Genomic DNA, 12,557 nt, shown 5'->3' with positions numbered 1-12,557 from the left:
TGAGTGGGCTCCTGTAGTGTGGGCAAAGGTTTCGAACAGAAAGCAGAGGGCACCTGAGGTGAAACAGGCTTGGTGGGATTCTCTCCTACAGCTGCCCACCACAGCTGCAGCCACGCTCAGAAGTAGCTCAGCGAGGCTCCAGAGATACCTGCTCCTTCCCTGTAAGGGAAGTTGTCTTGGTTTGAGGAGCTATTAGGAGGAATGGCAATTTCCCACCTTTGGAAGTGATGAGAACCTGAGGTCACCCCTACAGCCTGCTACTCAGATGCTTCTCCTTTGTTCCAGCTGGCGTCCAACTTCCAGGCCAGTGCCCGGATTGCTTCAGAGACAGAGGGGTGCTTGACAGCTGCGGAGAGGATTCTGCAGTACATGAAGGTGGGACACAGGTCTGGGCTTTGTGCAGGGAGATTGGAAGTCTCACATCCAGCCTCTGCAAGCCCCAGCACCTCAGGGGCCCTGAGATTTTCCCAGGAGGCGACTGGCTTCTGGTCTTTCGCCTTCAACTCCCCCAGAAGGGTGTACATCATCTCTCAGAAGCTCTTCCACACTCATCAGCTCTTTTTGACCACATCCCTCATGGCACTCTTGGATATAGATGGAATGATCTACCCTTTTTAGAAGAGAGAGGTTTGCTCAAATATAATAATGATGATAACAATAATAATTGTTATTAATATTGCTTTTATTTTTGTCGTAGTACTTAAGAATCCAGATTGTGGAAACAGATTACCTGGGTTCAGGTCTAAGCTTTGCTCCTTGAGTCAGCTGTGTAGCCTTGTGACTTATTCAGCCTCTCAGTTCCCCATCAATGAAATGAGACAGATCACAGTATCTGTGTCATTGGGTTATTACAAAGATTAGATCACATCCCATGTAAATCACTTAATGCAGTGCCTGGCCCGTAGTAAAGGCTCAGTATAATGATATCTAGATTGTTTCATGGAATCACAAAACAACTTAATATGGTTAGCTGAATTATTATCCCAATATCCAGAGGAGGAATCTTTCCCCTCAATCCAGCCACCTTGCTCAATGCAGAGTTGTGGGCTTAGAGTCAGGCACCCCTGGGTTTGAGTCCCCATCAGCTGTGTGATCTTAACATGTCATTCGACCTGTGTGAGCCTCTATTTCCTTGCCTGTGAAATCATTTAAAATTGCCTACCTCCTAGGATAGGAATAGAGAGAAATTGTCTGCCCAAGGGGTCTGAGCTCTAAAACACAACTCACAGGAGTGAGGTAACCCTGCTGTCCTGGTTATCATTATTCTGGATTCTGTGTCTTTAGAGCCTCACACAGTAAATTAGAGTTTTCTATGTTAATCACATGGGAACTACCAATATGGTTTCTCACTCTTTGGGGATAAAATCATGTGCATTTCAGGTGATTGGGGGTGGGATGTTCCTCTGATCACATGGCGATGGCTCAACCCTGGTTCAAGGGCAGGCTGGGGTGGTTCACACACCCAACAGCTAGAGGCCAGTGGGTCAGCAGGGGATGGGCAGAGATGGATAATCATTGACTTATTTTTCTCTCTTTGAAAACAAGATGTGTGTCCCTGAGGCTCCTTTACACATAGAAGGCGCGAACTGTCCTCATGGGTGGCCACAGCATGGGGAAATCACGTTCCAGGATTACCAGATGAAATACAGAGACAACACACCCATCGTCCTCCACGGCCTCAGCCTGACGATTCACAGCCAGGAAGTGGTGGGCATCGTGGGAAGGACGGGCTCTGGTGAGCTCAGGGTCCAGGGCATGCCCTGTCTTCAACATTGGATTTGGGTGTCAGACTTGTCTTCAGACGTGTGGTGACTCAGTGACCCTACAAATAGTTACTGGGGACTCATTTTGTGCTGGAAGAACAAAACCCATAGTCACTACTGTCACGGGATTCCAGTGGAGGTGACAGATGTTGACAGGTCATCAAATAAGGAATGAGGAAGATAACTGCCTTGGTGGTGAAGGCCCTGGGGAAGGAGAGGGGTGATGTTAACAGAGCCACGGAGTTGTTGGGCCCTTGAACTACAGTAGCCTGTACTCTGAGGCCGGTGTTTGAGATGGAAGGGTGAACAGGGTGCAGGAACGAGTGCTTCCTGCAGGGGGCGTGCAGAGCTCTGCAAGGGTGAAGAGCAGCTTGCATGGGCTTCCCTGGCGGCTCAGATGGTAAAGAATCTGCCTGCAATGCAGGAGACCCAGGTTTGATCCCTGGATCTGGAAGATCCCCTGGAGAAGGAAATGGCAGCCCACTCCAGTGTTCTTGCCCGAAGAACCTCATGGACAGAGGATCTTGGTGGGCTACACAGTCCATGGGATCACAAAGAGTCGGACAGAATTGAATGACTAATACTTTCCTTCCCCCCTCCCCTTCTCAGTCAGTTCAGTTCAGTCGCTCAGTCGTGTCTGACTCTTTGTGACCCCATGAATTGCAGCATGCCAGGCCTCCCTGTCCATCACCAACTCCTGGAGTTCACTCAGACCCACGTCCATCGAGTCCGTGATGCCATCCAGCCATCTCATCCTCTGTCGTCCCCTTCTCCTCCTGCCCCCAATCCCTCCCAACATCAGAGTCTTTTCCAATGAGTCAACTCTTCACATGAGGTGGCCAAAGTATTGGAGTTTCAGCTTTAGCATCATTCCTTCCAAAGAACACCCAGGGCTGATCTCCTTTAGAATGGACTGGTTGGATCTCCTTGTAGTCCAAGGGACTCTCAAGAGTCTTCTCCAACACCACAGTTCAAAAGCATCAATTCTTCGGTGCTCAGCTTTCTTCACAGACCAACTCTCACATCCATACATGACCACTGGAAAAACCATAGCCTTGACTAGACGGACTTTTGTTGGCAAAGTAATGTCTCTGCTTTTCAATATGCTTTCTAGGTTGGTCATAACTTTCCTTCCAAGGAGTACCTCTTTTTCCACCTGCTTCTCCCCACTTCCTTTCTCCTGGCTGACCTCTTCCCTCTCTTCCTCTCATCACTTTTGGGACATCTGACCCAAGGGTATTCACCCTCTTCCACTTTTTGCCTTGTTCAGACCCCAGCCTTGTGCTCCAGGGGCTGCCTCCTCCAGGCAGCCCCCCAGGATGACTGGAGCCTCCCAAGTCTGTCTCCTTAGGCCCCTGCAGGCCTGGTACTACTGCAAAGTGAAGGGCTCCCAGCTGTATTCTTTTATGTGCTTTCCCCTTTCCGTTTCTCCCCTGCAGCTGGGCTGAGAGGGCTGGGTCTGATGTAGAGCTGCTCTCAAGTAGAGATGGTCCAGTTGACTGAATTCATCCAGTAGGTATTTAGTGAGCACTTACTATATGCCAGGCTGGAAACACAAAGGTGAACAAGACACATGGCTGCCCCTCACACTGACCTTACCTTTTAGAGCAGAGGTTGAAAACTCAAATGTACGTGATGGGCCTGGGGTGTGAGGAAACGAGGGTGGGGAGGGCAGCACATTGGACTTGAATACTGTTCTCTCAAGGAAGCGGCTACGCTTGGCTCTAGCTGCCTGTTGCCTGAGGGGATATGGGCCCATTGTTGCCCGCTTTACTGACTCTCAAGAGAATCATGCAATTTGAGCTTTTGTGTGCTGGGTCTTTGGATTTTTTTTAATGCTGGCAAAGGATTAAAAAAGCAGCAATAACATCGTGTGTGTGAAACAAAACTTATGTGTGGGCTGGATTTACCCAGGGCTCCATTCACACCCTCTGATTGAGGCAGTAAGAGCTGTTCATGGTTTCGGGCACCCCTTGGGGTGGAGACTAGAGACTCCAAGCCTCTTCTGCCCTCTCTGGCTCATGATGACAAGGAGTGGGTCATGGGGAGGGGAGTCTGGGGTGGACACCAGGTCTGACCCGTGCTGCCCCTCCTGCAGACTCAGGAGACAGAGCCCCACTTACTCTTGCCCTGCAGGGAAGTCCTCCTTGGGGGTGGCTCTTTTCCGCCTGGTGGAACCAGCCGGTGGCCGCATCCTCATCGATGGCGTGGACATCTGTAGCCTTGGCCTGGAGGACCTGCGGTCCAAGTTCTCGGTTATCCCTCAAGATCCAGTCCTGCTGTCGGGGACCATCAGGTGAGCGCTGGGCTGAGGCAGCCTGTGCAGAGGATAGTCTCCCAGCAGGAGTCGCTGGGCGGATCCCTAGGGCTGGGCTGCCTCTCATCACCTATGGCCAGAGTCCCAATTTCTGGGCCTCTGTTCTTTCCTTGGTGGGAGAAGAGATGTCCCTGATGAATGAATGAGGCCTGGATACATACAAGAGCACTTCAACCAAAAGACCTAAACAAAAGGCCTACTTTTTAATTTTTAAAAACCCTGATGAGATTTGTCAGATTTCAGATCACTATCAGTGTTTACTCTGTGGTTGACCACATCTTTCCATGTCTGGATGTGCTTTATTCTGTTCTGTCTCCCACTGGATAAGGCCAACAGGGGTGTTTAAGCTCGATGTTTGCAATCCAGGCAGTCCCATCAGTGAGGCAGATGGAACTGGGTCTCTGGCCTCCTCTCCACACTTTCTGTTTCTTCTGAAGGCAACTTGGGGATTAAGCGTCGTCCAGGTTAGTGCTGGTGCTTGATAGTGCTCCTTAGCCGTGTGGGAGTCCAAGGCATGGAGTCTGAGGAAGGATGAGGCATGAAAATGAAGCTGGATGCCTCACATACAGGGTTATCTAAGGGCATTTATCTTCTTAGAGGCAAGAGGATAGACTAACCACAGAGCTTCAGTCATCCATTTATTTATTTACCCATCATTCATTCATTCCTTTATCCTTTCATCCACTTAACCTGCCTTTTCTGAGCCTCTGCCAGGTCCAGACATTGTGCTAGGGACTGGGGACACTTGGATGAATGATCAGTGCCCTTATTCCCCTCAGAAGTTCACATTCAAGGGTGCGGGGAGTTGTAGACATGTAAGACCTGTCAAGTTATAATATTAATACAAGGATGTAATTTGCTAGATCAGAGATATAAACCAAGTGCTCAGGAAACCTAGAAGTAGGACAAATAACTCTGCCTGGGGGAATTCAGAAAGCCTTCCAGAGAAGCGGGGGAGGCCTTTGAATAGGGTCTTGAAGGTTAAGTAGAAGACTGCATGGCAGAAAAAGGGAGGAAAGTCTTTCCAAGGAGAGTGCATACTGTGTGCACAGAGAATTTTGTACCGGTTGTGTTGTTTTAGAGGAATGAGATAAAATTTAGTGATAGATTTCTGTGTTAAGGTAGAAGCTGGCCAAAATCTATCGTGCCTTGATATAGGAGTAGTAGAAATATGAATTAATGTTTATTGAGCATTTAAATGTGCCAGCCCTATGCTTTAATATTCTGTATCATTGCAGTGTCAGAGCAACTCTGGGGGGTGGGCACTATTACTTTCTACAAACTGAACTTAGGAAAGTGACTTATTGAAGGAGACACACACATAGATGGTAAAGATGAGATACAACTCCAGGTAGTTCAACACCCTAACGAGGGATAGTACCTCCCCTCCCGCCCCCCCTCCTCCCCCCCCGCTTGAAGCAGAAAGTGTGGACCGGCGTACGGGAGACCTGGGTTCCCTACCTTTTGAGGTTTTGTCTAACTCTGAGTACCTTGATTCCAGCCTGTCTCTCTGACTTGTGGTATGAGTTTGAACAAGCCACTTAACACTGATAAGTCATAATTTTCTCAACAATAAGAGATCCCTCTCATGAGGAAGAAGATGCCAATGAACCTATCTGTGAAAATGCTTTGGAAACTATCAAATATCATGCAAGTAGGGCATTCTACCTTCTGCTTCTTCAATCTAGCCATACACACAAAATGTATTTGTTGAACTGGGGGAAAAAAAAACAGCGGTTAAGACAGGTTTCAGTTGGGACGGAGTGGCTGCATAACAAGGATGTGTTTATAATGTTTCCTATGCCAAATGCCAGGGTAAACCTTAATGGGGATAAAGTCCAATTAGATCCAAACAGGATGTTAGTTGCCTGGATGATCAGTTAGGATTCCTTCTCTGCAACAGACAGAATAAAACAACCTTACCACAATGAGATACCACCTTATACCTACTAGACTAGCAATAATAAGAAAAGAAAAAGGATCATAACAAGTGTTGGTAAGAATGTTGAGAAACTGGAACCCTCATGAACTATTGATGGGAATGTAAAATAGCACAGCCACGGTGGAAAACAATGTGGCAGTTCCTCAAAGAGGTAAATATAGAATTATCATATGACCCACCAAATCTGGTTCTACAGATTTGAAGGAATTACATTTCAAGAATCAGATCTACAGATCTGAAAGAATTACCACAGAATTGAAAGCAGGGCGTAACAGATATTTGTATACCAGTGCTTATGACCTTATTCACAGTAGCCAAAAGGTAGAAACACCCAAATGTCCATCGAGAGATGAATGTATAAACAAAATGTGACCTATACAAACTGTGGTATATCATTCAATCAGAAACAAATGAAAAATTGATATATGATGCAACATGGCTGGATCTTGAAAGCATTATGCTAAGTGAAGTAAGCCAGAGGCAGGATGCTTCAGTCCTGTCCGACTCTTTGTGACCCTGTGGACTGTAGCCCGCCAGGCTCCTCTGTCCATGGGATTCTCCAGGCAAGAACACTGGAGTGGGTTGCCGTGCCCTCCTCCAGGGATCTTTCCCAACCCAGGGATCGAACTGAGTCTATGATGTCTACTTGTATTGGCAGGCGGGTTCTTCACCACTAATGCCACCTGGGAAGCTCCAAATATTGTATATTTCCACTTAAATGAGATAGCAGGAATAGGCAGATTCGTAGAAACAGAAAGAATTTTGAAAAGAGGTTACCAGGGGCTAAGGGAGGAAGGGGAGGGAGAACGTTTAATCGGCAGAGTTTTTATTGGTGTTGATGAGTTTTAATGGATTGTTACCTGACATTGTAAATGTATTGAACACCACTAAATTGTACAATTACAGTTAAAATGGTAAATATTATGTTATGTATATGCTAACACATACAGGGATGCACACACACACACACCCCAGATAGCTTAAGCTAAAAGAACCTCTTGGATCACAAAACAGGAAGGCCAAGGTTGATTCAAAGGACCAATATCCCCTTCAGTCTGCCTTGGCTTTATCCTTGGGCTCCACTGTGGCCCGTGGGGGCTCCATGTCTCCTCTTCCCAAGGCAAGATGGTTGTAGCCTCATTTGTTCACTTGGTGAGAAAGTACAAGCCCCTTTTCTGGTGATTGTTGTCTAGGTCCTGAGATACACTCTGATTGGTTACCTTCCCCACCCCTCAGCCAATCGCTGCGCCAGGGGTTACCGCCCCCTGGTTTGCTTGCACCGGAGTCTGCTCCACCCTGAGCTGGTGGTAGAGCCCCACCTGGACCACACAGGCTTGATGGCTAGGAAGGAGGTGGCCCCCAAACAAGACTTGGGAGCTGCTGCCTGCAGAAGGAAGGGGTACTGGGAAGGCACAAGGAAGACCATTTGTGGGAGTTTGATGAGTTTCTCTGGATCCAATAATCCAGCTCTAACCATCCTGACTACCCTGGTGGCTCAGATGGCAAGAAGTCTGCCTGCAATGTGATACACCTGGGTTCAATCCCTGGGTCCGAACGATCCCCCAAAGATGGAAATGGCAACCTACTCCGGTATTCTAGACTGGAAAATTCCATGGACAGAGGAGCCTGGTGGGCTTACAGGCTATGGGGTCCCAAAGAGTTGGACACAACTGAGCAAGTTTCACTTTCTCAGGCATCCTCGGTCACGTGCTCTGCGGGGTGCAGACGACTTGATGGGCAAGTGCGCTTCTTGAACACGTCCCTTTCTTTCCCGAGGCAGATTCAACCTGGACCCCTTTGACCGCTGCACGGACGAGCAGATCTGGGATGCCTTGGAGAGGACGTTCCTGAACAAGATGGTGAGTAAGTGCAAGGCTGAATTCTCAGTCCTGCTGGTCCTCGGGGCTCCTCTGGTGTGGTATGCCAGAGGCTGCGTGGATTAAATCATCTCACGGGAATGAGATGGTTTGAGATCCCTAGATAAAGGCTGATGATGCCAGTAGTAAGCCAGGCATGTACCAGCTCAGGGCAAGGGCTGTACAGCTTTGTCTTTCTGGTGCTTACAGTCAGGAGAGACTCAGATGGGACCAGTGCTGTGTAGGTATTGATAAGAGCTGCAGACACCGCAGTGGGTGCCCAGCCAGGGCCTCTGTAGAGACATACATTTAACAGACCAAATGCTGAGGGGGCAGCTGGGCACAGATCTTTGAGAGAACATTCCAGGTATAAAAGCTAGCAGGTGCAAAGACCTTGTGAGGGGAACTGGATGGGCAGAGCTGGGGACGAGAAAGGTCAGTGTCTGGAGTGTGGAGACGGGGGCGGGGAGGGAGTGTCACAGACAGGACAGGACAGGAGAGGTATGAGGGGGTCAGTTTTTGAACTCATCCCATTGTGGCTCACGGGCGTCTTCCTCGATATCACAGATCTCAAAGTTGCCACAAGGCCTGCAAGCAGAAGTTGTGGAAAATGGCTCAAACTTCTCCGTGGGGGAGCGGCAGCTGCTCTGCATTGCCCGGGCCCTCCTCCGCAGCTCCAAGGTGAGAGCTGGGGGCACGTGAGGGGTCTGGGTGATGCCCAGCTTGGGAAACACACTGCTGTTTCTCCCTCAGGCACCTGGGACTCTGGGCTCCACACTGGGTTCTGTCCACAAATCTACAAAGGGCTTGGTGGTCACTTTCTGCCATTCTGGGCAACCCTGCCTGTGGAAGGGGGGCCTCTCTGTCCACGTGCTCTGCACCCTGGCACCCCAACCTAGACTTGAAATGTCCCTGCCACAACCAAGCCCCAACATACTCCTCCTGCACAAAGCCACAAGGCTAGAGATACATTCACTCAAAGTTGCCTACTGTGTTTTCCTTTTAAAACGTGGGTGCAGGACATTCCCTCATCTTTGTTAGATTTGAGAATCAGATGACCCCTGTTTAGGAGCAAAATAACATTTTTTTTTTTTAAGTTTCATCCAACAGTGTTTCTTCAGTTCAGATCAGTTCAGTTCAATTCAGTTGCTCAGTCGTGTCCGACTCTTTGTGACCCCATGGATTGCAGCATGCCAGGCCTCCCTGTCCATCACCAACTCCTGGAGTTTACTCAAGCTCATCTCCATTGTGTCAGTGATGCCATCCAACCATCTCATCCTCTGTCGCCCCCTTCTCCTCCCACCTTCAATGTTTCCCAGCATCAGGGTCTTTTCCAATGAGTCAGCTCTTCGCATCAGGTGGCCAAAGTGTTGGAGTTTCAGCTTTAGCATCAGTCCTTCCAATGAACACCCAGGACTGATCTCCTTTAGAATGGACTGGTTGGATCTCCTTGCAGTCCAAGGGACTCTTAAAAGTCTTCTCCAACACCACGGTTCAAAAGCATCAATTCTTCAGCGCTCACCTTTCTTTATAGTCCAACTCTCACTGGAAAAACCATAGTCTTGACTAGACGGACCTTTGTTGGTTTAAAATTTTCCAAATATTTCAGGTACTACAGGGGCTACTTAGGAGCCAACTTTCCCTCACAAGTGAGGCGCTGTACACACATACATACACATACTTCCACACTCACACATGTATACATACTTACACACACATGGACGGGCAATACACAACATGGTCAGTCAATGAGCAGTGCAAAAACTGTTGGTGCGTCAGTCAGAGCTGAGAAGAGGAGCAGACAGAGCTCGATGGGGCCTGGAGCAGGGAGATTTCAGAGGAGGAAGGACTTTCCCCTCTTGCTCAGAGAGAGGGGTGACAGGCCTGGCAGTGTGTGGGTAGCATTTTCTTAGCCCCTCAGTTCCGTATTTCAGTTACTGAGCTGCTTGGTGTGAAGGCGGCTTTCTCTAGATTGTTTTCCAAGTTTGTGTCATCACTTCATGATTTTTGTCATATCTGTGTACCACCTAGCCTGTGAGTTACTTGTGATGCCTTGTCTTGTGAAGGAGCAAAAATCACACTTTCTATGCCGATTAAATTCTTCCAATGCCTATTTTTTTTCAACTTTTTAATTTTGTGTTGGGGTATAGCCAATTAACAATGTTATGATAGTTTCAGGCCAATAGCAAAGGGATTCAGCCATACATATACATGTATCCATTCTCCCCCAAACTCCCCTCCCATCCAGGCTCATAGCATTGAGCAGAGTTCCCTTTGCTACACAATAGGATCTTGTTGTTTATCTGTTGTAAATATAGCTGTGTGTACATGTCCATCCCCAACCCTCTAACTATCCCTTCTCCCCTTTCTTCCTCCCCCTGAAACCGAAAGTTTGTTCTCTAAGTCTGCTAGTCTCTTTCTGTTTTGTAAGTTCATTTATATCATTTCTTTTTAGATTCTACATATAAGGGATGTCATATTTCTCTTTCTCTGTCTTACTTCACTCGGTATGACAATCTCTAGGGCCATCCATGTTGCTGCAAAGGACATCTGATGCATATTGTTAATGAAAGAAATATAAACATGTTAAAGTAAAAAGTGCATTTATCCACATACTCGCTGCACCATCTCTTCTGCCACCCAGGATGTGTGCTTGGCTGTCCTGAGAGGAACATTGCTCTAAGTTAATTCAGACAAATAGGAAGGCAGTTCATAAAACAGGAAGTTGCTACTGGCACATTTTCACTTTTAAGAACTTAATTTTCTGGTCACTAAAGAAGGCGTCCCTGGTAGTTCAGATTGTAAAGAATCTGCCTGCAATGCAGGAGACCTGGGTTCTATCCCTGGGTTGGGAAGACCCCCTGGAGAAGGAAATGGTAACCCACTCCAGGATTCTTGCCTGGAGAATTTCATGGACAGAGGAGCCTAGCGGGCTACAGTCCATGGAGTTGCAAAGAGTCAGACACTACTAAGCTACTAACAGACACAAAGTATAGTTAGCTCTTGGTTGAGACTTAACATTCTCTTCATAATGTGATGGATAACTTAAAGCTCTAAGTGGGTTTCGAACCAAGTCCAAAGATCTGATTTTCCAGCTGAGGTACTAGGCGGACTAGTGGTCACCCCAGGACTAGACCCAGGGTTGAGTCTGAGGAGGCTGCCTTCAGCCCTGTTTCTTATCTACCAGATCATCCTTATTGATGAGGCCACGGCCTCCCTTGACTTGGAGACAGACATCCTCATCCAACACACAATCCGTGAAAGTTTCCGGGGCTGCACAGTGCTGATCATCGCACACCGCGTCACCACCATCCTCAACTGCGACCGCATCCTAGTCATGGGCAACGGGAAGGTGAGGGGACACCCCCAGGCCGCGGGGAGGGTGGTGCCCAGGCCTTCAGATCCCTCAGGACCAAGCTCAGCTGCACCCTGCTTCTCTCCCCTTCTCTCTCTGCCTCCCAGGTGGTGGAGTTTGACAAGCCTGAGGTCCTGCAGAAGAAGCCGGGGTCCATGTTCGCAGCCCTGCTGGCAACAGCCAGTAGTTCGATGAGCTGAGGAGGGGGGACTGCGTGGAGGCGGGTGTGGCTGAGCCGGCCACGGTGCAATTGTCAGAGCCGGCGGGGAAGACTGCAGCCTGCAGCCTTCTCTGCAGAGATGGCTGCTTCTCTGCAAAGCAGGGCTGGAGCGTGCTCAAAGTGCTGGTGATGGGCGGGAAAAGGACACTTAGGGAGCACAGCCTGGAGTAGGGCACTTGCTGGCTCCCCTGGAGACCACGGAATAATTTCATAATAATGGTAAAGTGTATTACAATATTCTGATTGGTGTTAAAGTGTTGCAAGTGGTATACTGATTTTGAAAAAAAGAAAAAATAAAGTTGCACTCTCAGTTCTGCTTTCTCTGTTAGCTGGTACTCATTCAGCTACAGGGAACAGAAACGTTCTTAAGCTTTCTGGTAAAAGGGACGTTATTAGCTCATGTGATGGAAAGTTCCAGAAAAAACTCTGGGTTGAGTGCCAGTATCAAAAGGACGTCTGCCGTGCGGGCTCTGCCTTTCTTCACTCAGTCTCACTTTCATTTGTTTGACTTCACTCTCTGGCCTTCTCTCCTCATGGTACAGCATGGCTGCCAGCAGCCCGAGGCTCACATTCTACCAGCTCCTTACTCCCAGTCCTCTTTCTCCAGGGATTCCAGCAAAACTCCAGGGCTAAATCTCACTGGGCCAACTTGAGTTGCTCATCCCTGAACTAGTTACGTGTTAGGCTGCTGGAATGCAGTGAGGGGCCAGGCCCAAATTGTATGCCTGTACCCGGGCCTGGGGATGGGATCAGCTACCCTGAATCACGTAAACGAAGGATGGAGAGGGTTGTTTCCCCCAAATAAAATTGGAGTGTTATTACTACGTTAGGAAAGAGTGAACAGCCCCCAAATAGTAGCTGTCTACGATGTGCTTGCTTACTAATTGGAGCATAGATGGGTGAAATAAAGAGTTAACTTATTATTAATACATATGTGGCCCCCCACCCCTAATGTTTATAGATACGTATAAATAGAAAAGGTAATTATTTTCAATTTACTTCCAGGAAGACCTCATTGTTCGAGGAGAATATGTTTCAAAGTACTTTCCTTTTGTTTTCAGATTAGTGTCTGATTTTGCCCTAAGAAAGATCAATTCAGTAAAC

At 48.1% G+C, this 12,557-nt stretch overlaps 1 protein-coding gene across 3 annotated transcripts in view; it reads left to right on the top strand.

The window, feature by feature from the left end:
* Positions 1–11,763, top strand: part of ABCC11 (ATP binding cassette subfamily C member 11) — an 80,649-nt gene extending 68,886 nt beyond the window's left edge. For 2 of the 3 annotated variants that reach the window (XM_069549791.1, XM_069549792.1), the window contains exons 23-29: positions 286–375; positions 1,546–1,735; positions 3,900–4,059; positions 7,803–7,881; positions 8,446–8,559; positions 11,066–11,230; positions 11,341–11,763. In XM_069549791.1, coding sequence (XP_069405892.1) covers positions 286–375; positions 1,546–1,735; positions 3,900–4,059; positions 7,803–7,881; positions 8,446–8,559; positions 11,066–11,230; positions 11,341–11,433 — 891 coding nt within the window. In that variant the 3' untranslated portion in view covers positions 11,434–11,763. The remainder of the gene's footprint in view (positions 1–285; positions 376–1,545; positions 1,736–3,899; positions 4,060–7,802; positions 7,882–8,445; positions 8,560–11,065; positions 11,231–11,340) is intronic. The other variant, XM_069549793.1, reaches the window with a different exon arrangement.
* Positions 11,764–12,557: the final 794 nt, after the last annotated feature.

The sequence above is a fragment of the Ovis canadensis genome, chromosome 14 (assembly GCF_042477335.2).
Source record: "Ovis canadensis isolate MfBH-ARS-UI-01 breed Bighorn chromosome 14, ARS-UI_OviCan_v2, whole genome shotgun sequence".
Classification (NCBI taxonomy): Eukaryota; Metazoa; Chordata; class Mammalia; order Artiodactyla; family Bovidae; genus Ovis; species Ovis canadensis.
Note: the sequence above shows the minus strand (reverse complement) of the source record. Positions and strands in the feature narration are given on the sequence as shown.